The sequence below is a fragment of the Siphateles boraxobius genome, unplaced genomic scaffold (assembly GCF_051911475.1).
Source record: "Siphateles boraxobius isolate OS27281-9 unplaced genomic scaffold, OSU_SipBor_1 77, whole genome shotgun sequence".
In the NCBI taxonomy this organism is placed as follows: domain Eukaryota; kingdom Metazoa; phylum Chordata; class Actinopteri; order Cypriniformes; family Leuciscidae; genus Siphateles; species Siphateles boraxobius.
This window is the reverse complement of record NW_027509205.1, coordinates 13,893,060-13,920,273: the sequence shown is the minus strand read 5'-3', so window position 1 is coordinate 13,920,273 and position 27,214 is coordinate 13,893,060. Positions and strand designations below refer to the sequence as shown.

The following is a 27,214-nucleotide window of genomic DNA, read 5'->3' as shown; positions in this document are numbered from 1 at the left end:
AAGTTAGCTAACGTTAGTGTCACGTAAGCTATAGCTGCAATTAACCTATTATCTTCCAATAAACATTAACTAAAACTGGCTACATAAAACATAACTACTGACTAGATTCACGAGAGGTCGGCTAGTGTGTGTAAAAGTAAAAAAAAATACAGTCATTTCATTAATTTACTAGCGAGCGTACTTCGGAAACAATGAAAATGAATGGGGTTCAATGCTGGAACTATCAGTGTTTGGAACTCTTAGGCTTGTTCGACTTGAACCGGCGCTGCACAGACCGATCGGTTGATGACATCAAAGTACCGCGAGAGCTATTCAAAAGCATAAGGAGCCGTCTGCTCTCTAATCGCTCTCGCGGTACTTTGATGTCATCAACCGATCGGTCTGTGCAGCGCCGGTTCAAGTCGAACAAGCCTATTGGCTGCTCCACGACACGCGCTTACTTCCGCATTCCAAAGTTCCTATTGCGATCTATGGGAGTGTCGCAACTCTTTAGGCTTGTTCGACTTGAACCGGCGCTGCACAGACCGATCGGTTGATGACATCAAAGTACCGCGAGAGCGATTAGAGAGCAGACGGCTCCTTATGCTTTTGAATCGCTCTCGCGGTACTTTGATGTCATCAACCGATCGGTCTGCGCAGCGCCGGTTCAAGTCGAACAAGCCTTTTCTCTCTATGGCTCTGGCTCTACCTAAAAGCCTTCATTTGTTTCGACATTATTGTATTATTCTCATAATTATGTACTATAGTCAATAATGTATTTCCAAATTCAGACACGAAACAAACAAAAAATATACCAAACGTTTTTTTTTATAAAATAAAACAATTCAAATATTAAATTAAGTTAAATTAGATGGCTACAAATGGGATATTTTTTTTTAAGTCTTAAACACGCCATTCTGAGGTTTCAGCCAAATAATATTACCTCATTAATCTGTAATAAAGATATTGGTTATCATTAGGCTATGTGTTATAAGGGATAAAACTCATTAATGTGCTTGTAATTTTTTGCTCATCGGTTTTGTCAACGCCAAAAAAAATTCGGTGCGCATTGGTTACTGTTTATGTGGTTATTGCAGCAGCCAATCACAGTGCCGCTACCGCATTCCATTCTCTGAAGACACGCCCACGTAGAACTGTCAGCTGCTCAGTCCAAGATGGCGCTGTCCTGTAGAGGGCTGTGCCGCGGCGCTTCTGTCATCTTACTGTATGGAAAACAACCTGTCGGGGTCAAAGCAAGTCTCTGCACACCTAGATTGGCTTCCACAAAATCCAGGTAGGCCTACTATTTATAATAAGTTCATATACATTATAATTTATAGGCATCGAACATTTATAGGCACAATCCCTTAGCTACGATAGTTTGCATATAGTCGTTATAAAATTAGTCTGAATATGATAAATAGTACTAGACAACATTAAGGATTTCTCATTGTCTATTCTCCCTTTAGTTTTTGTAGAAATAGATAAAAATGCATTGGGTTAATCAGGAAATACAGTACATGCCCTGCCCTGTTGTGGCCTTCAGCATCTTTATTATCTATTTATTTATATTTATTTCTGTCTGCCTGTCTGTCTGTCTAGTAGTTTGTGGTTTGTTAGACACTACTCACCTTCACAAGCAAGACGTGGGATTGGTCGAAGCATTGTGTCCAGGCTGAAGTGGGTCAATGAGAAGTATGAGAGATTCTTGCAGCGGCGCTTTCCTCGCTTTTATGCTCTCTATCACACTTTTATGAAAGGTATATTTAAAATTAGTACTGGATTATTAAACCTCAAACCATCTCCGGAAGATGTGTTATGATATAGGCTTTGTGTTTTTGTATAAAGGGTTCCGGCTCCTATTTCAAGATGCTCAAGAAGTGAGAAGAATCATGACTCGCATGTTCAGTGACAGCGTAGAGCACCAGACTGTGCCTTACCGTGATATGGAGAAACTCAGGCAGGTGGGTTAAGAACTGAAGCACACATTTACGGGATATATTGCTGTCATAAGTTTTATTAAAATGTATTTTTTTGTGTGTTGCTTTCAGGTCCGCAGGGACTTAATCAAAGCCATTCCCTTGGTGATCATATCAATACCTCCTTTTGCCAACTATCTGGTCTTTATCCTTATGTGAGTATTTATTATTCTACACTGTGTTTTTTTGCTATTATGAAGTATTTCTGTATCTTTGATACTGATTGATGAATATTGAGTATTAAATGTTTGCTTTATTATCTGTCACTCTTCCATTCATTGATTCAATAATCCATTCATCCTCAGGGATGTGATGAGATTGTAAATCCAAGGGAAAAATGGATGTTTTAAAATAAACGTATTCTGATTAATAAAGACTCTTTTAATGTTACAGTACAATAGTAGTGAAATAGTATTTTTATTGATTTAATTTTTTAAATGTAATAATAACATATTTTAATAATAATATAGTTTGTTGTTATAATTATTAAATACTCTGCTCTTTATTTTACAGTATTATTGCAATAGTAATATTTCTTTATTGATTTGTTTAATGTTTAACATTTTAATAAGAAAAAAAATTAGGACTGGGAAAAGATTAATCGCAATTAATCGCATTCAAAATAAAAGTTTGTGTTTACATAATATATGTGTGTGCACTGTGTATAATTATTTTGTATATATACATGCATGTATATATTTAAGAAATATTTTCATGTATATACTGTGTATATTTATTTATAATTTATATTATATATAAATCTAAATATTTTATATATAAAAAAATGTCTTATGTATACACATGCATGTGTGTGTATTTATATATACAAAATGATTATACACAGTGCACACACATATATTATGTAAACACAAACTTTTATTTTGGATGCGATTAATCTTTTCCCAGCCCAAAAAAAAATATTTGTAATAGTAATGTTTATTATTATAATACTTATTAGTAAATATTCTGCTTTTTATTTTTTAGTATTATTGCAGTGGAATATTTCTTTATTGATTTAATTTTTCAAATTGTAATAATAATGAAAGAAAATTATTTTTAATAATAACAATGGTTTTTATTATTGTTGTTGTATAGCCATATTGAATGGAGGGTGATGTTTTGCTTATGTTTTCCTCCACAATTCTGCCCTCTAGGTACTTCTATCCTCGCCAGCTTCTGATCCGGCACTTCTGGACCCCACAGCAGCTGGTGGAGTTTCAGGGGGTGTACCACACCCAGAGAGCACAGCACCACTGGGCTATAGTAAAGGGACTGGAGAGCACGTCCGCTTCTGTCCAAGACAGCCGACTTAAAAGCCGCCTCATGGAGCTCTGCAGTAAGGTAGCCTGAGCTAATTCATGAGATTACTTATGTGTATAATTATAGCCTTTTTTAGTTGTTTTATTCTGATGTTGACTTTTTAATAAATATAAATATGTGTCTGCAGGTGCGACATGGAGTCCATCCTGTAGTGTCTGATGTCCATGCAGTGAGGACATTGTTCTCCGGACCTCCCTTAGGTATCAAGAAAATGTATGCAGATCAGATGGTGAGCTCCAAATAATCAACCAGCTGCAGTGCATTGCATTTTAAAAGTTTGTTACTTGTTTAAAATGTATTTTCTAAATGCATTATAAAAATCCTATCGTGAACAATTAATCTGTGCATGTTTCATTCATCCAGTCAACTGAACCTTCAGGTGAAAACGAAAGACTTCCCTCTGGTGACGTTTGCAGGACCTCCCCAGTCTTTTAGGGGGCGTTTAGACGACTCATTTTTAACTAAAAACGGAAAACTTTTCATGCGTTTTGGCCGTTCAATTACACGACAATGGTGTTCTTGGGGCCTGAAAACGCAAGTTTTTAAAAACAATACCATTATCGTCTCCATGTAAACTACAAAAACATGAATTTGTGAAAACGGTGATGTCATGCGAATGCATAACATGCTTAATACAGCATTGTTTGTCGTTTTTTGCGGATCCGCGTGAACGGGGATCCCTTTGACAACGTTGTCAGTACGCAAAAAAAATTAAACGCAAAGGAAACTTTTCCGTTTTTAGTACATCGTTGTCATGTACATGTACCTTTAGTCCGCTTAAACCCCTCCTCCGCTAGCTTACATTCATATGCCTTCAGTGCAACACCCACATCTTAAAATCCAATCAACAACCATGCATAGAACCTAGTCCCTACCTTTTTTCGATAATCGGTTACATTTAGATGTACGCCACATAATGGAAGAAAAGCTCTGTCACTACTTCCGTTTCATCATGACTTAAAAATGTCTGTAAAATGTAAACAAAAACTGCCTAATTCCTTGCTTCCTAATCTAGTTAATAAACCTGACTGAATATTACATTGGCTCTTTGAAAAATTGCTTTTGTTCCTTTTTAAAGTCTGCTAAATGCAAACATAAATATATTTGCAGAGACACCTCTGTCCATTGCTGTTCCTGACGCCCCGCCTCCCAGCCTTCTGGATTGGTCAACGCTTGAACAGTCATGCCTTAGAACTCATGCAGCTTGACCGCAGCATTGTTCAATTAGGCTTGCATCATTTAAACGACACCGAGCTCAGAGAGGTCAGAGGTCGCTCCTTCTTTTGCCCGTTACATTCTGTCAGCAGCCTTTATTTTGTGATTTTTGAAGGATAATGTCACTTTTACGTCATGTCTCCTAGGCATGTTACGTGAGAGGGCTGAATCCAGAGCTTCTGAGTCCTGCACAGTGCCGAGAATGGTTAACACAGTGGTTGCAGTTCTCAACACACCTCAAAGGTACGTAGGCCATGAAATCAAGGCTTATATTCAGAAGAGAGTACTAGCATACTACGCTTATATTGCATTCATATATATATATATAGTCAAGTCAAGTCACCTTTATTTATATAGCGCGTTTACAATACAAATTGTTTCAAAGCAGCTTTACAGAGATAACAGGAAAGTAAAGTTGTAATAGTATTGTTAAATTCAAAATTAAATTTTAAATGTCCCCAACTAAGCAAGCCAAAAGCCAATGGCGAATGAAGGCGAAAAAAGAAAAGAAAAAAAAGATATATTTTTATACAGTATACTTGCGTATATACGTTTTACTTGCTGCTCACATCCTTCGATTATTGTTTCTATGTTAACACCACACAAAATGAATGTGTAATTTGAGTACAGACAAAACCACAATAAAACAAATAACAGTTGTTATGCAAATGCTTATAAATAAACATTAAAACGTTTAAGTTATCGAACTCTGTTCTAGCTACATCAAACTGTATTATGTCTTTCAATTATTTTTAGTTTAATCTTGCATTTGTAAGACATTATCAATAGTCAATTAAAGGAATTATTAAACAGAAATTGACTTAACCACTAAACTAAATTTTCTGCTGAAGCCACTACAATTTGGAATGGTTTCACATGACTTTTTCAGTGGTCAGGTGGTACAATTTGGGTAACACTTTTTTAGTAGGTAATTCCAACATGGTGTGAATGCAAGATTACCATTTATGCAGTGTGTATACTGTGCACTGCATGTAAATTTGCTGTATGCAATAACCATTTGACAAAATGTCTAGTTTACATTACAACACATTGCATTGCCCTGGATACTGTATCCCACAATGCAATGCAGTGTGATGAATGAATCATATTTATAATGGGTCATTAAGGGTTTTTGTTCAATGGCATGAAAAATATTACGGAGTAAACCATTCTTTTGCTTTTGAAACTATTGACATGACAATTGTGTCGCACATTCATTATGGCATTGCGTTTCCTTCCTGTTTGATCAGAGTCAGAGACCTCCCTCTATCTGCACTGTATGGTACTGCTCACTGTAAACTACCCTAAACACCCACGTCACTGACCTTGGGAGGAAGCAGATGACTCCACCACCACACCCAAAATGCACCACGGGAACAAAATAATCTTGTATGCAAATTGAAGCGGCGCAACAAGCTTTATTATACCAGTCCTTTGGCTTAGTTATGTTACTTTTGTAATCAAGGGAATTTTATGTTTCTGAATAATTCTTTTTTTAAATGTTGTGCTGTGCTTTAAATTTGTTTTTTGGAGACTTTTTTGTTTACTTGAGTGAGGAACATACAGGAGAGACATTGTCATTGAAAGATGCCAATGAGATTCTGGAATTTGTGGAATAATTTCATTCATTTTTCTTCCACAGAGACAGGGTGTGCAATTAGTGACACAAAACAATACACTGACACTGGGAGAGAGGTTATAACCACGAGAAAAAAAGCACACTGAACATGTGCCAAATGCATCCATTTGGAATTAAAGCTCATTGATCTTGAGACATTCGTTCTAAATATAGTTGTTCATGGAGCACAATCATTTGTGAATTGTGTTTTGAGACATTTTGTGAACGTTTAAAATCAGCACTGAACCAAGGACAAGTATCACCTATCTTGTTCATTTTTCTGGTGTATTAGTAAGAAAACAATCTCACTATTGGGATGTTTAATATGTAAAGCAACCCAGTTTTTATGGTTTAAATCCAATGGGAAAACTGGAAAGAGGTTTACATAGCCTGGATACTGGAAATATTTCTTTAGTATATTAAGCTAAGTTCTATAATGCAGCATATGCTTATTTTAATTAAGTTCATGTTAATATTTATTTTTGAGATCCCAAAATTACACAAAGATTATTGCACCTTGTTATTTGATCTTTCCAATAAGAAGTTGTTTGCCTATGTGCACTGGGCTGTTTGGTCAAAGCATTAAAGTTATGTTAAATATGTTTTGACATATTCTAAAATGATCTTCTTATTCAGTCTTTTAACAGGTGCCTTTTTACTTAAGAACACAGCTATAAACATGGTGCAATACATGCTGTTATCTTTTTATGTTGCCAAATGTGTTGCATTATTTTGTATTTTATATATAAATAGAATGCTGTTTGGTTCAGTGTTTACATGTCACTGAAAAGTATGATAGTACACAGTACAAGCAATGTAATAATATCAGAACTTCTATTAAAAGACTTCAAACGTCTCTGTTTGCATCCCTCATCAACCTAGCATTGATTCACCAACTACAGTAGAAACAAATATTAGTAACTCAAATGTAAAAAAATGAACTTAAGTAGGACAAACTTGTTTAGAACATTTCATTCTTTTATTTGACAATCTTCTGTAAATGTATCAAATTTGGCATATCAGTAATTCATGTTGTCCTGTAACCCAAAGGAATGTCAACATGGCAGTAAAGACAGAATACTTAAGAATAAATCAGAAACTTAGCAGGAGACTAATCTACTGGATTAGTTATAGAAAACGATATCATAGATATTTCATTCTCAGTGAAAATGTGTATTGTCAACTTACACAGCCAGAGGGAAAATAATTAGCATTTATATAATGGTTAAAAAAAAAAAACACATGAACAGTCTCTAAGAGCTTTAAGTGATGTGCTGTGACTGGATGTGATCACATGACCTCATAGCCGCTGCGGATGGCTTGCATCAGAATGCAGGCCAACACAATCCCCGTAATCTACAAAAAACAAATCAAATGTATTAGTGTACGAAGAAAGGGAGTTTGCACTGACGTTCGTGTGCATATAACAGGGAAAGGAATATTGCATATCTCACCTGGACAAACGCAACGACCAGAGCTCCCACAGCAAACCACAATATATTTTCCTTTACAATTTTCTCCAGTTTGGGTTTACATCCCTGTATAAAACAAACACAAAGTCTTAGTCTCTCACATATTCTGTCCAATAAACAACTTGAACGTGTTATAAAAAAAACGCACAAAAAAACCCTTAGTTTTCAGCTATGACAAAACCAAGTCTAATTTTTGTAGATTTTGTTAAAATGCCACAGTACAGAAGAGTCTAGCCAAAACCCAGTGCACTATTTCAACGATAGAGAACAAAGAGTTACTTACTTCTGTGTAGATTTTTTTGCCATCGTGCATAGCTCCAATACCACAGCCCTTGGTGAAATTTTTACAGCAGGAGTCTGGGACTGAGTTAGTGGAGCTGAAGTTCACCCAATCATCAGAGGAGTTTCCTCCACAGCACTTAAGCTATAAGAAAGACATTACAAATTCATAATATTCAATTCAATTAAAATACACTCTGTCTGGGTTGTGTGTGTGTGTGTGTGTGTGTGTGTGTGTGTGTGTGTGTGTGTGTGTGTGTGTGTGTGTGTGTGTGTGTGTGTGTGTGTGTGTGTGTGTGTGTGTGTGTGTGTGTGTGTGTGTGTGTGTGTGGCCTGGTAAACCCTACATTATGGGGACAAAATGTCCCCATAAGGATGGCAATATCTGAAATCCTTGTTCGTGTGTGGACATTTTTTGGTCCCCATGAGGAAAACAGCTTATAAATCATACTAAGTGATGTTTTTTGAAAATGTAAAAATGCAGAAAGTTTTCTGTGATGGGTAGGTTTAGGGGTAGGGTTAGTGTAAGGGAATAGAATATACAGTTTGTACAGTATAAAAATCATTATGTCTATGGAAAGTCCCCATAAAACATGGAAACACTACGTGTGTGTGTGTGTGTGTGTGTGTGTGTTAGGGTGACCACCATCAAACAAACAAAATGTGGGACGATTATAAGTTTGTGTGGGACAATGTAGGACGTTACCAACACTAAAACATAACCTGAAAGTGTTATATAATTTTTATCTAACTTAATACAAATATTTTTATCCTGCCTTTCAGCTGATAAAAATACATAGTTCTTTAGTCCCTTCCAGAAAACACCTTTACATCACAATATAACATAACATGTCTTTATTTTACATGACATTTAAATTCAACATCACTGAGCCCAAAGGCAGCAGCCATCATGCAGGTAACTATTTTTGAAACAGTTCTGACCAAGTCCAACTTAATAAATAATGAACAAATAAAATATAGAACAACATGAAATTAGATAATTGAGAGTCTTATATATTAATATATTAAACCAAAAAGTTTCATATTTATAGAAAGGATGTGAATTAAAATAACCACAGCTGGCAAAAGTTGATAAATTCTGTTAAATTTTAATTTACTGAATTATCTATTATTTTTCTGACAGGCAACACATGGAACGAATCACCTCTCTACATTTTGATTGACAGCATCACAACCTACTAGTGACCGTGTTTACTCCTTTGCTTTCAACCATTGGATAGGGTTTAAAAAACGGCTGTTGTAGGCAAAGAGGAGATGAGAACCTGTTTGTACTGAGGAAGCGCTGTTAAATATAGGTGAAAAACTACACCGCAAAAAGAATAAATAAAATGCTTTCTTAAAAAGGCAAAAAAGAACGCATGCACGTTTTCTTAATATGATAATTAATAACCAACAGACTGATGAAAATGCGGGACATTTTCTCAATATGCGACGTGCGGTCACCCTAATATATACAGGTCCTTCTCAAAAAATTAGCATATTGTGATAAAGTTCATTATTTTCCATAAAGTAATGATAAAAATTAAACTTTCATATATTTTAGATTCATTGCACACCAACTGAAATATTTCAGGTCTTTTATTGTTTTAATACTGATGATTTTGGCATACAGCTCATGAAAACCCAAAATTCCTATCTCAAAAAATTTGCATATTTCATCCGACCAATAAAAGAAGTGTTTTTAATACAAAAAAAAGTCAACCTTCAAATAATTATGTTCAGTTATGCACTCAATACTTGGTTGGGAATCCTTTTGCAGAAATGACTGCTTCAATGCGGCGTGGCATGGAGGCAATCAGCCTGTGGCACTGCTGAGGTGATGGAGGCCCAGGATGCTTCGATAGCGGCCTTAAGCTCATCCAGAGTGTTGGATCTTGCGTCTCTCAACTTTCTCTTCACAATATCCCACAGATTCTCTATGGGGTTCAGGTCAGGAGAGTTGGCAGGCCAATTGAGCACAGTAATACCATGGTCAGTTAAAATATTTACCAGTGGTTTTGGCACTGTGAGCAGGTGCCAGGTCGTGCTGAAAAATGAAATCATCTTCATAAAGCTTTTCAGATGGAATGCATGAAGTGCTCCAAAATCTCCTGATAGCTAGCTGCATTGACCCTGCCCTTGATAAAACACAGTGGACCAACACCAGCAGCTGACATGGCACCCCAGACCATCACTGACTGTGGGTACTTGACACTGGACTTCAGGCATTTTGGCATTTCCTTCTCCCCAGTCTTCCTCCAGACTCTGGCACCTTGATTTCCGAATGACATGCAAAACTGAGCAACAGTCCAGTGCTGCTTCTCTGTAGCCCAGGTCAGGCGCTTCTGCCGCTGTTTCTGGTTCAAAAGTGGCTTGACCTGGGGAATGCGGCACATGTAGCCCATTTCCCGCACACGCCTGTGCACGGTGGCTCTGGATGTTTCTACTCCAGACTCAGTCCACTGCTTCCGCAGGTCCCCCAAGGTCTGGAATCGGTCCTTCTCCACAATCTTCCTCAGGGTCCGGTCCCCTCTTCTCGTTGTGCAGCGTTTTTTGCCACACTTTTTCCTTCCACACTTTTTAGTGTAGACGGGACAAAACGGAGGAGTTTAGAAACGATGACGTAGAAGGTCATGCTCGGCTCTATGATTGGGTGTCATCACCCATGACGTATCCTTCCCTGATTCGTCACATGTCCCGTCACCGGAAGAAAACAAACAAAAACATCCTGGACTACGTAGCTGATGTTAGTGAGTGCAACATGGATAACGAATTACAAGCGTTACTGACTTTGATGTCTTTGTTAGCAGCTGTTGTGCAAGCAAATTCTGCATTTTACAATGCTATAACTGCCTACATGCGCCGGAGGCAAACTATTATTCGAGCGATCTATGACAATTCCCGTGTGCAGCGGCGGTCCATGAAAAGAAATCTCTGGTCTTCGACATTTTCTAATCTTTGCAGAGGTAGCTAACGTTACTTGCTTCCTCATCAAATCTGAGGAATAGTCCATCCGTTTCCTGTTTACACCGGCACGCGCATGCACAGTGTTGGAGAATGGTCACGTGATCCGAGTTTTCAGTCGTTTTAATGTGGACGGAGATCAATTCTAATACGCAGCTAAAACGCTGGTGTGGACGGAGATCGTTTTCGTTTTAATTCTCCGTTTTTAAACGAAAACGCAGTAGTGTGGACGGGGCCTCAGGAATCTTTTGCAGGTGTTTAGAGTTAATTAGTTGATTCAGATGATTAGGTTAATAGCTCGTTTAGAGAACCTTTTCATGATATGCTAATTTTTTGAGATAGGAATTTTGGGTTTTCATGAGCTGTATGCCAAAATCATCAGTATTAAAACAATAAAAGACCTGAAATATTTCAGTTGGTGTGCAATGAATCTAAAATATATGAAAGTTTAATTTTTATCATTACATTATGGAAAATAATGAACTATCACAATATGCTAATTGTTTGAGAAGGACCTGTGTATATATATATATATATATATATATATATTTATTTATATGGAGCTGAATGTTTTAATGCCGAAACATAATTATTTTAATCTATTTGACAACCCAAAATTAAATTACAACTCAGAAATAAATAAACACACAATTTTACATAGAGTGAATCCATTAATACATTTCCCTTCAAAAGCAGAGATCACCTCAAGAGAGCATATGATCCAGCAGAATAGATTCACTGAACTAAAAACCATTCAAAATTTAGAGAGCAAGTACACCACAGTGTCTGAACTGAAGTTTAGCCACATGACGGCACAAGAGGAAGCAGGATATCAGTTTAACGTCAACAGATAACACTGAGCAAACAGGGCTGGAGAGACTTGAGACACACGTTGTTCACGTAAAAATGGAAATCAGAAAAGGATCACCTTGTTCAGACAAGCAGCACAAAAATCAGTCTTTTTTCTGACTTTATTTGGGTTTACCAACCTGCTTCTGTAAAGCATCGAGGGAGTCACGGTCTTCGGTTTTGTTGTATCCTGCGATCATGGACTTAAAGCTTTTATCCAGAAAACCGGGCAGCTGCAGAAAAACAGATTTAAAGGAGCCAAATGGTACTGGAAAACAGGTTGATAGAAATTAAGTAGAAATTAGAAGAGTACTCACTTTCTCACGATAGACATATCCAGCGATGGCGGTTCCGATCTCAGTAATGACAATTAGGGAGAGAAGAACAGCAAACTAGGAGAAAACAAAGAGAAGAGAAGTGAATGATAAAATTGAGGAATGACTAGTCAAGAAATTACATCTTAAAAGAATTGAATGATTTTATTCTGGTTTACACTGTTGGCGATGTGTTGACCATGTCAACAGCTTTAACAGACATGCTACAGCTTTACAGCAGTCAGCATTTAAACAAAAGTGGAAATTTAGCCTAGATGTTGTTTGTGTACCAAATTACTTGGGCAATACTACATATGAATGTGCTGCACAACTAGACTTAAACATAATCCCACATATAAACTTAATATTTCAGTCAGTCAACAGTAGTTGACATTTACAGTCATTTACATAGTAAAAAACTATACATTTACTTGTCATTGGTATTATTAGTTTTATTTATTGCTCCTGATTAAATGCACTTCTTTATTATCTTTACATATTTAAATTTATTATACAATAAAATATGTAAATTATTAAATCAATAATAGATAATAAATAAATAATAATAATACGACTAATTGTAAATATTTATATTAAATTAATATTTTTGTTAATACTTTTGATATATATTGTATATCCCCAATTAGATTTCTTACAAAAACGATAGTCCCACATGAGATCAATTAGATCAAAACAAACCTAACTGAAGTGCATGACCTGCTATTTACACATTCAAAAAGACTTCTTATTGGATTATAAATAAAGGTAAATGTCATGTCATACTCTGTGACTAAGCATTTGTTTATGAAGAGCTTACACTTACTAGCCAAGCATTAAGAATAAATGGTGCAAACAAATGAAGTAGCCCCTAGTGTGAACATTAAGACCTTACAAATGGCTGAAGCAACCCCACCCAATAGACCATTTCCTTTATCTTAGCCAAATAGTCTGAACAATGACTAGATCACATCTACTAGAATTCCTGTAAAAAAAAGGAATACCTTACCTAACCCTAAATATTTTCATCACATATCCTTACCATGGTGACCATGCAATGATTCTCCTTCCAGGCGCCACAGCAGCCAAAGAATGCGATGAAGAAGATGACGACTCCCACTATTATCAGCACTAGAGGAGAGCCAGAGTAGTCTTTGATGATGGCCATGTTGGAGAATGAAATGCGGACCAAAGTCCCCAGAACTATTAAGGCCAGGCCACACAGCTGGGGATGAGAGACAGTGAGAGAGTGGAAAAGTCAGTGAACACAAGCCATATCATGCATTTACATTCTCAAATTATCCAATTATTAAAATGTCCAATTCTGGTGGCCTATTCAATGGTTCCCTACCCTGGAGTACATTTTTGATGTCTCTTTTATCCTAAACACCTTTTTAAGGTCTTGGAGCAAAGTCGCTTTAAGGCAAGCCTTCAAGGTTAGCAAAAACAGCATATTTAATGATTCGACAGCCTATCTTCAAATCAGCTAATCTTCAACAAGCTTGCCATTAAACATTTGTTTTGGATTGATCTATTTTTAGAGTGTACACCGAAAAAAAAAAGGTGTTTTATAAGAGAAGTCACCTCTCTTTCATTCATATCCACAAACAGTGATTGACTGTCGCACAACTCAATGACGAATTCAATGACGTCAGGGCTATAATGTGATTGATTGGTTATTAAGGCACGCATTATCCAAGTTGGCCGTTACGCTTTCTCCAAAGGTAGAGACATGGACCCTCGTATAATAAGACCATCGCTGCGTCCCGAAATGGAATAGGCTACTTACCTACTTTATAGTATCAAAAAGAACCCGGACGACCTACTACTTCCCTCAGGATTCTGAAGTGCGCATTTGACGGACACTTTACTGTCCCATGATGCAACGGGAGAGGATTTATGAAGGCACCGCATCTCTGCTTAGAGTCTTTACTAACGAGGCATCTAAAAAATTCAGTGCTGGGGATCCTCCAGGACCAGGGTTGGAAACCACTAGCATTTTTTGCTATCTTTCCATTTAGAATAAGTACTAATTAATAGTTTTATCAACTAGTGTAAAATTGCATTATTCTGTTACCTAACCCTAAATTTCACTTCAGGATGTAGGTGACTAAGGTGAGCATTAAAGAGAGAAATAAAATTTAAAAAGTGAGTTGAAACTAGGTGTGGGAAAGTTGTTAGAACTATGAGATTCTTTGAAACCTTCGGTACACTCCTTTGCCAATGACGCAGACTCGCAATATCTAATCATCATACTATGTAAAGTTTGTCAGCAATCAGAAAATTAGTTAGATGCCATCATTATCATAAAGATAACATATTGTGTAAATATTCCAAGTAAATTAGTACTGAACTGCACCGCTGAGAAAGTGTAAAGGATGTTTAGTAATATGCATGCGTCAGCTGTACAAATGTAGAATATATGGGCGTCACAGCTAGTCAACACAACAACCCAGAACAACTTTTATGACTGGTCCGGCTAACACACAAAGCAACACCAGTGTAAATATTTGAGGGTAATAAGTGGCAGCAGGTAGGCACCTGCATGGAATAGACAAAGAGGAAACAATGGCAGGAAGAATCCTGTTTCATTTGCTGAATGAAATAAAGATATGTATTGAAAGTGCCAGGAGTGTCCATTATTACAAAGAAACAAATGGCCATGTCATAAATAAGGAGCAGTGTTTAATCGTCTATTATCAGACCATATTCCGGCTGGCCTTTGGCATTACTTGACCGAATGTGTCACAGATTAACGTTGATACTCGTATGGAGAAGTCACATCACATGATGCCATCGTAAATAGGAAGATTGATCACATGACAGGCTGAACTTTACAATCTCTCACTGAGAAATATATATGAGAGACATTTGAATACCAAATTCCCAGCACAGCGTCATTTTTCTTGAGTTTTCTTTTCTAGTTCAGAAAAAATTTATTGCTGAAAAGCAAACACAACTGTAATTCTCTGTAAGTCACTGGAATTGTTAAAAGTTGCATGTCTGGTTTGTATCAGGAAATGCATCCAATGTATGTGTAGTTCTAAAGACGTTTTCTTAAATTGTTTAAATATTTTAAAAAAGAAACAGTACGAAACATGTGAAATGTGTTTCAATTGCTGTCTAGAAGTACAACTGAAACGAGTCTCCATGTAGAAGTGTCATTTTCAGATGGAATAAATTTTCCCTGGGAAAGTTAAGTACATTCCCTTCACCAGAGCCGGCGCCAGCCGAGCACTGATGAGGGGGCGTCTGAAATACCGAGAGGGGGCGTTCACATTAACGCACGTCACCACTTTTTGCCAGGGTCGATCTTCTCCCCACCACTTTTTAAAACATCTTCGCGGCACGGATGTACCAATACAAATTAATAAAACATCTCCAGTTAACTAGCAGAGGATTAATTTTGTTCGTTTGTCAAATTAGAGTTGTTCTAGCGCTGAAATGTGTTGCTTTTTAAATCAAGTGATCAAAGTGCTCGTTGCCGCTGCGATCAGTGAGGCGGATACAGTGTTGTCTTGTGGCTCGCGCAGTTTTCACACTGACGCGCGTTTCAATCTATCGCTGTTGCGGGAGACTCTATTCGTTACAATGAAATCACAAAATAAAATGCACACAAACGTGTCCCTGCTTGATATAGACTGTTATAGACTATTGATAAGACGTTTTGATGAGAGAGAGATAGAAAAAAACTTTTTGCTAAAAAGGCTTAGCCTTCCCCTGGCCACGGACTTGAGACTAGCAATATACAATTCGAGTGAAATTTTCTCCCTCAAAAGCAGCCTGACTGCTTCTACTAGTTGCTTTTATAAAGAAATGCTCAGGGCTGGCGCCACGTTGCTGGTCTAGGATCAGTTTCCTCCACTCCATAACCAAATGATAAGCGCGACTGGGCTGGCTCAGCTGTGGTCTGTGGAAAACGACGTAAACTGCATGCGTGCGCACGCGCAGATATAATTCATGCGCGTGATAATTCATTTTATGCAGGATTTATGCATTTTTTTCGATAAACAATTTTTAAATAAATGAAAGCAATATAATTTATAAATTGCAATGTTTTTATTAAATTGTTATCACTTTAAATACTCATTCATTTGCACGTTAATTGTGTCCGAGCCCGGCCCGACAAATTAACTGTAATTATGAGCCCGAGCCTGTTTAGGGATAAAAATTGCTAGCTATGAAATTAGCCTTGGCAAGACAAAGACGTCAGCTATTTTGTTTAAAAAATCAGCAACATTTCCTCTAAATTTACTGACGTTCTCAACTACTTTCTAAGTTACTTTCCCCCGCCCGCAACATTAATGTTTTATCCCGCTCCTGCCCACAAATAGACTTTTTTTCTGTACCTCCAAAATACAAATACTACTTGTCGCCATCATACACATCAGACATCAGCATAAATGCTCCTGATAAATTTGTTACTAAAGCATTAACTTTAAAGCTTGTTAAAGCACACATATAGTTGTTCTTGTTGCTTTTCTGCAACAGAAGAATAAAAATGTATTACTTTTTATATGTTTTATCATAAATATTTCTAGTTTGAGGGAGTCCCGTGATTCGCGAATCCTTTTATTCTCCCGCAACCCGCACACACAGAGTGATGTGCATTACCGCCCGCGCCCGCGCTCGGCCATCAAATCTAGTCCCGCGCCGCACTCTGTTGCGTTGGGAGTGCACGTCTCTAGATCAAAGGCCCGGCCCGGCCCGAGGATAGTGACGGGAAATATCGTCGGTTCGGGTCAAGTTCGGGCTCGGGTAGAGAATCTAGCAGCTAAGCTCTAATTGAGAGTGACATAACCACAAAACTAAACAACGAGGGCATCATCAACGCATGATGCCATGTCTAAACGCAGGATTTTGCTGCATTAGGTAAGGCCATGTTTATTTATATTGGCTGCCAGGCATACAGTGCTTGTTTTTTTTTTGCTCAAATTAACAGTTTGTAAACGTAGTTGCGCTAATAACAAGTGAGTTAACGGGAGCGTTTATACTGGGACGCTTAAGTTGTTGCTAGGCGACGTTGGTTAAAACTACATGGTTAGGAAATCTATTTAAATGCAGGGGAAGCGCACATCTTAGCCTTACCCTGGAGTTGGTTCACCCTCCGCCTATGCCGACTCTCCCGATTGCCCCCGATATGCATTATTCAACCTTGAAATTATGGAATATCCGTTCTACAGTCCGTAGCCGTCGTGTGATCTTTCCCGTATGAGAAATTTAACGTAATGCTAGGGTGAGCGAGCACCCAAAATCAAACGACCAATCAAAATTCGACTTTGTCTAACAGACTGTCCTTAATTAAAATATTATTAATTCAGCTTAATATTCACAAAAACAAGAAAATGTGAAAATGTAATTGGCAAATGTGATTTTTAAATAGCATATTTTATCAATACAATCCCGTTTACATTCATGGTGATCTGAGGGGGCGGGAGAGTCCCGTTGAGGGGGCGTCGCCCCCCTCACGCCCCCCCGTGGCGCCGGCCCTGCCCTTCACACATGTACTGTTTTCAAACTCATCTGAAGAGTACTGTACACATCTGTGTTCTTCCCGCACAACCTCTGTAGAACTTGTGGATCAAATTTCCGATTGCTTCTTTGTGATTGTGGACATTTTCACAGCATTATTTTGATGTTCATTGAATACCATAATTAAAGCTATTTTTGTGGCTCACGATTCATTTAAATTTTTTGAATTATTAAAGGTGAAATTCTCTAATGAAGATGCAACATATTTAATATGTTGCATCTTCATTAGTGATTTTCACCTGTTTAACAACTTATGAGTAAATGAAATCTAGAACTTAAAAAGGAGAGCAAAATTCCAGAAACTGCTCAGAACATCAACATCCCTAAATAATTCCTTCCCTTAATAATATACATAATGCTGTAATATATAATAAAATAGAATTAATCATATGCATATACTAACATACACATCCAGATAACAAATACCCTCACCTTAAGCCAGGGACACGTTTAACCAGTGGTGTAGTCTAGTTTTTTGTAGTGAGTATACTGTGATATAACTTGTGTGATATTCCTTTAAAATTTTGTTTTAATAGATTTGATTATTATTATTTTAAAAAGTACATCTTACTATGCAATTTCTTTCATAATTCCCTCGAGTTACTTTATTTATCTCTACAAACTTTTATTATGGTGGGTTGTAAATTACACGCGCGCTTCAGTGTGTAGTATAGCACACATTGAGCACATCATTTACAGAAACACGTAGAACATTCAGAGTTTATTTCAATAGCAGTCTTTTTGAGCTTTAATATTCATAGACACTTAGTACATATCGAGTTTTGATTCATTGTATCATTACTTTTGATTTATTCATTCAAAAATGGCCAAATCGCGTGACGTTCCGCTTTACAGTAGGCTATGTTACATTGTTGCTGGATTCCACGATTCGATCTGTGTCGCTGTGCAAACACAGATGTCACGACGGGGTGAATTTATGAATGAAAGTTCTTTCACAAAACGATGTTGTTACGAATCCTCACGCTTTTTGAAGTGGGTATACGGAGATCTTTGATATTTCCTAGTGGGCATACGGAAATCCTTGACATTTTTTAGTGGGTATACGGCATATACCTGCGTATCAGGTAGACTACACCACTGCGCTTAACGACTGTAAGGTCGATTATGAATGTAATTTGATACATACGACTGATCATGCCCAAACGAGTCAGAGACAGTTGCGTTCAGTCTGTGTTCAGTCAGTGTTTAAAATCTTCTCCAGTTCAATCTTAGAATGTTTCAGCTATTTGTTAAGTATGTCGCCGGCATTAGCAACAACTATAGTGAATCTAACTCATGAAAGACGACCATCTTAAAAAGCCTAAATGTTGTTTAGAAAATTATATCTGTCCAAAGTGCAACAGAAAGTAAGACCAGCATGATTGTGTGTGATCACAGGAAACATAGATTGTGTAAGTGCGAAAGTGGATCTATATGTACACCAGGAAAGTTCATTTAACACTGGGGATTTTGCTGTGTATATATGAGAAACAGGCTGTTAGCTCAAACAAGTAAAGGCCATTAGCAGCTGCAGGTATGTTGTCAATTTGAAGGACAGAGCGTGTCGCACATGCAAGTGTGTGGTGTGCACGCTTACACCAGGGAACGCTTAGACACCAAACGATGTGAACACCAACAGCACAAGATGAATGTGCAGAGAGCAGCGCTTTGTGTGATCAAACAAACTTGCTTGGATGAAGTGCTATGTTTCCATGACCATTATCAGCTAACTGCTAAAGGACAGTCATAAACACTAATATTCAAAGTCAACTAACAATGAAGGATTAGCAAAAAAAACAAAAAAAATTGCATTTCGCACATTTAAATGGCTGCGTTGTGTCTTTGGGACACATTAATTTGATGAAATTACACTCAAAAAAATAACTTTTGCCTCTTGTTAAATTTAATTAATTAAAATAAGCAAGAGTAACACAATTGTTTAATATTTTGTCACAACTTAATTTAATTGTGTTCAATCAACCTAATATATTTAAAACTGAAGTTTACTTAATTAATTTGTGAGAAAACTACATGAATCATTTTTGTTGACAACTAACTGGGCAGTGGATCTGTAGTTCCCAGCATGCTTTGCAAGGGACTGCATTAGGAGGGTAAATTTAGGGATTAAAGTGATATTTTATGTGTTTTTCTGTAAATGGAAAGATGTTGTTAGTTAATGTTTAATATTCAGTAATGTTAGAAACTTAGAAGACTTTCTGTAATGTTTTTGAATTTTGTGGTTACCATTAGTTTAGGGCTGTGGGCGCTCAATATACTCTATATATGCATAAAACCTCATTTGCAGACCTGCATAAGTAATATTCAATATTACTCTGTAAAAAAGTGATTTTAATTAAACTGAACACTAGTAGCTCATATCATTGGAAATAACTGTAGTCAAATTAGCCAAAATTATAATGTTGGCAATTTTAGGCAGGGCAAAAGTTAAATAGAGTCAACCTGACAAAACATTATCTAGCAGGAATGAATAAATTAATTTAAGTTCATACAACAAGATTACAACAAATAATTTAAAACAAATTAGATTTTGTTGGAAAAATCTAATTCGTTTTCGTGGAAAAGCTTTTCATAATTTAATTAAGTTCGTTCAACAGCTTATTTTTTTGAGGTGCATCAGTGTAGTTTATTTTGAGTTCACCACAACATTTCCATTCCCTTTAAGCATGTAATGTGCCAACAAGAAGGTTTACCCACATTCTGAGTAAACCATGAGGAACAGTTCTACATCCATATTTGATCTACATGTCAACACAAAATGACTGTATTCCAGTCATCTGACATAGCCAGGAAACATGTTTTCCTAACTGTTGGGAAACGTCATCATAAGAGGAAACTGAACTCCCCCCTGAGCGTCATAGTTACTAGAACCTCTTAAAACTTTGGTAGGTGATTTTTACATAAGACTTATTTGAGAAGTATAGAGAAAAAAGTGTATTTTATTTCTCCTTTTACGTCAAAGTCTCTCACAGTAGCTAAACTAAAGTGAAGATGAAGCAGTATGAATTGTAAAAAGGAAGTGTTATGACAGAAGGGTTTGGTCTAAATCTTTCACAATAAAGCCAACGACAAGTCAGTGAAATGGTCAGCAGTTATGACACATGCCCTGGCTAATGTGAAACATGACATTAATAATACAGACATTAGTTGTTACTCACCCAGAAGATGAAATTAAAGAAAAAGAGCAGGTATTTGACACATTTTGCTCCCCCTTCCACAGCCATGGCGCTTTTCATATAAGTCCTGAAAATAAAATGAAGGTAAAAACACGTAAACGAAAGTACCTACGACCACACCAACTGGCCTTAACACCTGCAAGATTAAAACATGCTGGAACAATATAGGTCAGTTTTCTGAGACAGGCTAAATAAGGCTAATAATTAACTGTATATCGTGGAAAGTATCAAATATCCTTTTCAAGCAATTGAAACAAACCATCAAAGTAAAAAACTAAAATAGTGTCAAAAGGCAAGAAAATGTAAAGAAGAAATAAAAAAAGTATAAACAATATAAGGGTCATATCGACAATTTAGTGTTTTCTGGCCATTGAACCTTTTGACAAACTTTAAGTTTTTCATATGTCATACAGGTCATGTTGAAATTATTTTATTCTTATATTCTTACAATTTTAACAACTGGGTGACAAAATGCCCAGATTTTTTGTTTTATTTACATAAAAAAATCAAATTATCATTAATAAAAAAAAAAACCTGGAAAAAAAACAGTTCAAAAATAAAAGTGCCCATGTAGAACTTTATTCTTCTATACCATTTTATTGAAATGTCCATATTTCTTGTTGATATTATTAAGTTGTGATTGAAAAATAAAACAGTACAGATGACTATATCCTTTTTCAAAAATGATATTCTTTCCCCCAAGAGTTTCCGGGGAGGACATGTTATACTAAAACACAACGGGGGTGTATCAATTAGCTGCCTAGCTCGTGAATCAGTATATAGTGTAAACGAATCCGGGCACTGGTAAGAATAAGGACCATGGCTCAGTTTTTTATTTTATTTTTATGCTGTTTAAACACATTGTTTTGATACATATCCTTACAACATTTCAGGCGAATATTAATTATAAATGTTAACTAGACTACCGGTCTAGTGATGTGTATTTATGCTGACATATATATTAAAAAGCGTTTCTGTTTTTGGAAAATCTTCTATAGAGTGTCATTATATTTATAGAGTTGGTTTATGTGTTTTGTTTCACCTTCAGAAATGTGACGTAATGCGGTGCATTGTGGGATTTTTTAGGGAGGGGACGTTCCAGTGCACTGGATGAATTTTGCGATTGAGACAGCCTGACTGACTCCCTGATCAGTGCCCATAGTGAACTAGAGAGCTGATTGAGACACTACCCAGTGTCTCATCCAGTGTGTGATGACAGTTCTTATAGGACAAAAATATTACAAGACAGTAACTCAAGAGTCAAACAAAAGAATTCAAAATGCAAATTCACCATAGGCTACATTGTGTTTTTGGAAATTTCAAAGCTTCTTCTGTAAAAGATGGTCAATGTACGCTTTTGGAGACAAAATAAATTTAGTTATACCTAGTATTGTCATTGCATGGTAGGCTATACAACGGATAATACCCGTAATCGAATTAAATGTAGAAAAAATATGGGTTTTGGAGTCAAAGTGTGTAATGTAATAATAGTCCTCATTCTCTTTAGCAAAGCGAACAGAATATTAATTAGGTCAAATTTAAAATGAAAATGCTATAACTATTTACATGTCTTCAGTAACAAGGAAAAAAGTAAAAGCGTGAGAAAGAGAAACGTCATCTGCCTGCGGTCACGAGATTAATTGTCAGAGTTTAGATCCATGTTTTAAATCCAGTTTGTTTTTTTCTTCAAATTAGCTTCCAAAGGCGTACATTATATTTAACTGCGTCAGTAAACCAGTTGTAAATAAATAAATGTTTATGATCATGACGACACTTATTGACAAAATACTTTGGTATTTCTTGTTCTTGATAATCCCACTCCGTTTGCGTTATACAAACGTCTTATTTTCAACTCCTACGCCAACTTTCAAAGTCGTGGTGTTTTAAATCTGATAAAATAAACGTTTCGCATGTTTACAAAGAAACCCACCAATATGTCTGAAGTTTTGAAGACTTTTATGGCCTCGCTCTCTAAGAAAAGACAAGCATGTTGAAATTCAGTCTACGACATAAGGTGCTCGCTCGCTCGCGAAGGACAGGAAACAATGTGGCCATTCACTTGGTTAACTAAATTACACCCCGCATGTAATTTCGAGGATTTCCAGTCAAAACTAATTACTTAAGGAAACAAACAAAAAAACGAGTACTCCCAAACGAAGAAAAAATGTGGCCTTCGCTTCAGTCTCGAGACTGTTAACACTACTTGAAAATGTTCCGTTTATTTTAAAATCAGAGGTCCTCGCGCCTGCCGAGAAAATCGTTAATCGGTAAGAAATCGCTTACCTCGGGTTAAAATGTTCAATCTAGCGTACAGGAAACCTGTAGAGTGAAAATTTGATGTTTTCTATCCAAGCAAGAAGCAACAGTACACGGATATGAGAGAAGTCGATGTGTGTAGGCTAAGTTACTGTGTAAATGTGATCCCTCCTATAACTGCACCCCACCCCTTACTGCATGAGGCTGAACCTAGTAAAGAAAACAATGTAGATATAATCAGTCAATATAAAGAAAATTAAATAAACACAATCAAAATGGTTTATAATGGTTAACAGGTGTTATCAACCACAATACAAGCGTCACATTTTAAAGTGCAGTCATTTGTTGTTGTTGTTTTACGAAATTAAAAGTCTGCACTTATAAGAAATTATGTATAATCACATAATAAGATAATGAAAATAGCCTCTCATGAGCACCACCACGTGACATCCCATGAACAGCCAGCAATGGATCAAGTATAAAAAAGTAAACATAACATGGCCTTCTGTATGTTTATAATGTGTAGCCTATTATATGGATGCAAGTATTATTAGTAAATAAACTTCATTCTATCCTCACCAACAGGTATAAAGTCCAAAACCGCTGAGACAAAAAAACAAACTAAACATAACAAATTAAAGATGTCTAAAAAAAGTTTGAAATCATGATTTTGACATCAAATATAAAACCCTAACAAGTCCATACCTCTAATAATTGTGTTAAGAAAGAGTTACAGTATAGTCGTTATGATAACTAAAGTCGATCTATCATTTTATTACAGTTTTGTAAATATTATTTGACATATTGAAGACACCAGCAGATTAGAAGCCATTTAGCTTTATCTTTCTCGTTACACATTCAAACCCAGTGGGATATCATTTTATTGCAACATTATCATGGCCAGATAAAATCATTTTAACAGACCATTGGAATGGATGAAATGTACCACACAATCATTTGAAGGAAGCCAACCGTATCTATATATGCGTTTGCTGTCATGGAAAGGGAGTTCTTCATTAAATGTAATCAGAGCCATTCTTTTTAAGAGTTTGTACTTACTCTAAAAAATGTAGAAGACTTTCAGGTTTAATTAGATTAGTGTTTCTCTCAGTTAAGTCAAATCAAGTCACCTCTGGGTCATTCCTGGGATTCGGTAATTATTTCAGTTCCCCAGACTTTTTAAAGTGGTGGTTCACCAAAATGGAAAGCTGGTATGTCTGTCATAATAAATTAAAATCATTTTTGCAATAATTATTGCAATTAAAAAATAGTGTTTAAAAATAGTGTTATATCATAAAATAATTTCTATCATACACCAAGCATTTTGTCATGTCCCTGAGGCACTTCACTGAATTTGTGCTTTGCAATTTTTTGGCAATATTGTAAGTATTTTATTTGTGTTACTTTCTTGTGTATTGGGTACTGTCAAGCCTAACAACTCAACCCCATCAGATAAAATTAGGATAGAAAATTATTATTTTTCAACATTTTATTTCAATCCATACGTATATACAATGTACTTATTTCATTGCTGCCATGTATGGTCTATCTATTCTACTCTACATGAGGAACAGTGGCCATTTTAAGCAAAAAACCTAAACCCCATCACACTCAACCCCGTCACGTATTCGGGGGTTGTAAACTTGTGACAGGGTTGAGTTTTTCCACTTCATTTATTAATAATTGTGATTAAAAATATATAAAATAGTCATGGTTTCAGTAAAGATATACCAAAACCATGACAGCTGTTATAAATAGAATAATTGATGTAATGTGTCCACTTAAACATCGTCAAGCATGTCTCCCGTCTCACCTGTTATAGTCTTCAACACCATCACACTATTCTTTTTTGGAAAAAATGGGGAAGACGATTACAAATAAAGGCATTTCTTGCTGATTACCACCTGACATGTTAAGAACTAACACAATAAAAGTGTGATTTTAGTTTAACACCTAAATTTTTTTTTTACTCCAATCCAATAAAAATGTGAAAATTATTATGTTAAAATTGTTATGAGGGACACGTGAGCAGTAGGTACATGTTAGTTTTATAACAAGTTTTGCATAAAATCTTTTTAAAAACAATTCCATTTTGTCCATTTCGGGGTTGAGAATAAAAGGTGTTTAAAATACGGGAATTGTCATTATTCGGTTAAAATCAGTTCAGTGTTGATTCATTTTGATTCAATCTCTAAGGACATCAATTATGAAATGAGTTCAATTCAGCTATAAAACAGCTCTGCAGAAAACAGTGATGTCATCATCAAGCTAAGTTGAGTTCTCATCATATAGTGTCAGTGGAGTCAAATCATTAATATTCAGTCAATAATATTGCAGATTAATAAGTATCCCCAAAAGCAAGCCAGAGGTAACAGTGGCAAAGAACCCAAACTCCATCAGGGGCAGAAATGGAGGGGGAAAAAACTTGGGATAAACCAGACTCAGTCAGGGGGGCCAGTTCTCGTCTGGACAACGAACAAACAAGGTGTGATTATGATTCAGCCTGCATCACAAGTCAGAATCAGATTGCCCTCCGGAAGTCACATTTGTCGGCCGCATGACGATGAGTCTGCTTCATTTCAGTAAACTCACCACTACATTCCAAAGTCATTAAGAAAGGACAACAATCTGCTTCACCTGGAATAACGTTCAATTTTATATTGGTTCCCGTTCTGAAATGAGCCATCCTTAATGGCATATAGGACTGACCTCTGGAGGATGCAGCCCTCGGAATGTGACAGCATGAGTCAGTTAAGATCAGCATAATTTCCACTGAATTATGATGTAACAGTCATGTGGATGTCATCAATGGTGTCATTTTTTGAAAATTATGAATGTCTGCGCAAGTTCTCTATTAAGATACCATTTGTGACTTTTCCCCCCCTTTTTTTACAACACATTCCTTAATGTCTGTGTTGATGGTTAATTATGAGTAATGACTATTTGAAAAATAGTTGCTTCATTGAATCGTTGTTTTGAAAAATAGTTCAAATAGCTGAAAAAAATGAATTTCTTTTTGTGAAGTTGCATTCAAAATCTGATGAAATATGTGCAATTTGAATGGGCATGACGGTGCTTATTTAACCCATTATATTCCTTTATTTAGATGGCAAGGAAAAGAAGAGCATTTGATCAGTTTAACCAGACAAACATTGACAAATGTGTTACCACATGTCAAAAATAGGTTCTTCTGCATTGTATTAATTTAGTGGTGGTGGTGGTGCTAGCAGTGTTTTAAACTTCCTGTTTATATTTCCTGTTCATGAGCTTACACATCCTCTTAAAAACTTTTTAAAATATGACTAAGGCCATCAGTATTCCCTCGTAGTTTTGTACGAAACTAGTTTAATGATCACACCACTGGTATTCCTCTGCTGGTCTTTCAAAGAGGGGAAGCTGTAATAATGAATGAATAAAACGATCTAAAAAAAGATATTAAACTCGACGGAGGGCATGTGGGAATTAGGTTAAACTGAAACAAGGAATGTGGTGTATAATACTGTGTGAAATTTATTATGAAAATTGGTTAGCATTTTCGCCAAGCAAGTACCAAGAAATAGGTTGCAGCAGTTTATCTTTCGACTCTATTTACAAAACTCGCGATGGGACTGAGCTCGAATAGCTTCAGCGACTTTTATAGTACAAAATCGCTGTCAATCAAAAGGAGATGCAGTCTTTCGACAGACCCTCCAATCATCACGCAGAAGCCCGAAGTCCAGGTCCGCCCACTCCTCTATTCACCCCAGAGAAGCTGAGCGTTCGTGGGCGGGACATAATCGCAGCATTTATCCAATGACCGTCTAGTTTCGAAGCAATAAAAAAAAAAACTGTTCAAAGCAGCCCCCTTTGGGAACTGGGAAATTGCACTGACTGTGACTTCGGGAATGTATGAGAAAGAACCCGCTATAAAAACTGCTATATAGCTGATTCTGAACGAACTCGTCTTCGAGAAGACGGATTCCAACGCATTTTTAGTTAAAATGTTAACACAATAGTACATATGTGAGTGACTTTTTATTAACATTACGAGGAAGCCGAGCTTCCCTTGCAGTCTTAAAGAAATCCCCAGACTTCCTGGTAAATAAATAAAATACCTTTCAAAATATGAATGAATATCATTCCATCCACATGCTTATTTAATCAGAATGACATTTTGGAAAAGACAAGTGATGTTTATCAAGGATTAAATAATTTATCAGTGTTAAATAATATGATACAGAAAGGAAATACAAGAAAACAATATGTA

At 36.4% G+C, this 27,214-nt stretch overlaps 2 protein-coding genes across 3 annotated transcripts; one reads left to right on the top strand and one right to left on the bottom strand.

The window, feature by feature from the left end:
• Nucleotides 1–1,118: 1,118 nt before the first annotated feature.
• Nucleotides 1,119–6,967, top strand: letmd1 (LETM1 domain containing 1). Of its 2 annotated transcripts, none has more exons than XM_077218517.1 (9): nucleotides 1,119–1,273; nucleotides 1,585–1,739; nucleotides 1,828–1,943; nucleotides 2,031–2,113; nucleotides 3,113–3,299; nucleotides 3,406–3,507; nucleotides 4,389–4,541; nucleotides 4,640–4,736; nucleotides 5,744–6,967. In XM_077218517.1, exons 1-9 carry the CDS (start codon nucleotides 1,155–1,157, stop codon nucleotides 5,815–5,817), a joined length of 1,086 nt encoding a protein of 361 aa, XP_077074632.1. In that variant the 5' UTR covers nucleotides 1,119–1,154; the 3' UTR covers nucleotides 5,818–6,967. The 2 variants fall into 2 exon arrangements, with proteins under 2 accessions (XP_077074632.1, XP_077074631.1); XM_077218516.1 differs by having other exon boundaries at nucleotides 1,582–1,739.
• A 104-nt stretch (nucleotides 6,968–7,071) lies between these two features.
• On the bottom strand, nucleotides 7,072–23,160 carry cd63 (CD63 molecule). The gene is made up of 8 exons (XM_077218524.1): nucleotides 22,996–23,160; nucleotides 20,695–20,779; nucleotides 13,029–13,211; nucleotides 11,993–12,067; nucleotides 11,816–11,908; nucleotides 7,867–8,007; nucleotides 7,566–7,649; nucleotides 7,072–7,467 (listed from the first exon to the last, which is right to left on the bottom strand). The coding sequence occupies exons 2-8, from the start codon at nucleotides 20,770–20,772 to the stop codon at nucleotides 7,402–7,404; spliced, it is 720 nt and encodes a 239-aa protein (XP_077074639.1). The 5' UTR covers nucleotides 20,773–20,779; nucleotides 22,996–23,160; the 3' UTR covers nucleotides 7,072–7,401.
• Between the last annotated feature and the right edge of the window lie 4,054 nt (nucleotides 23,161–27,214).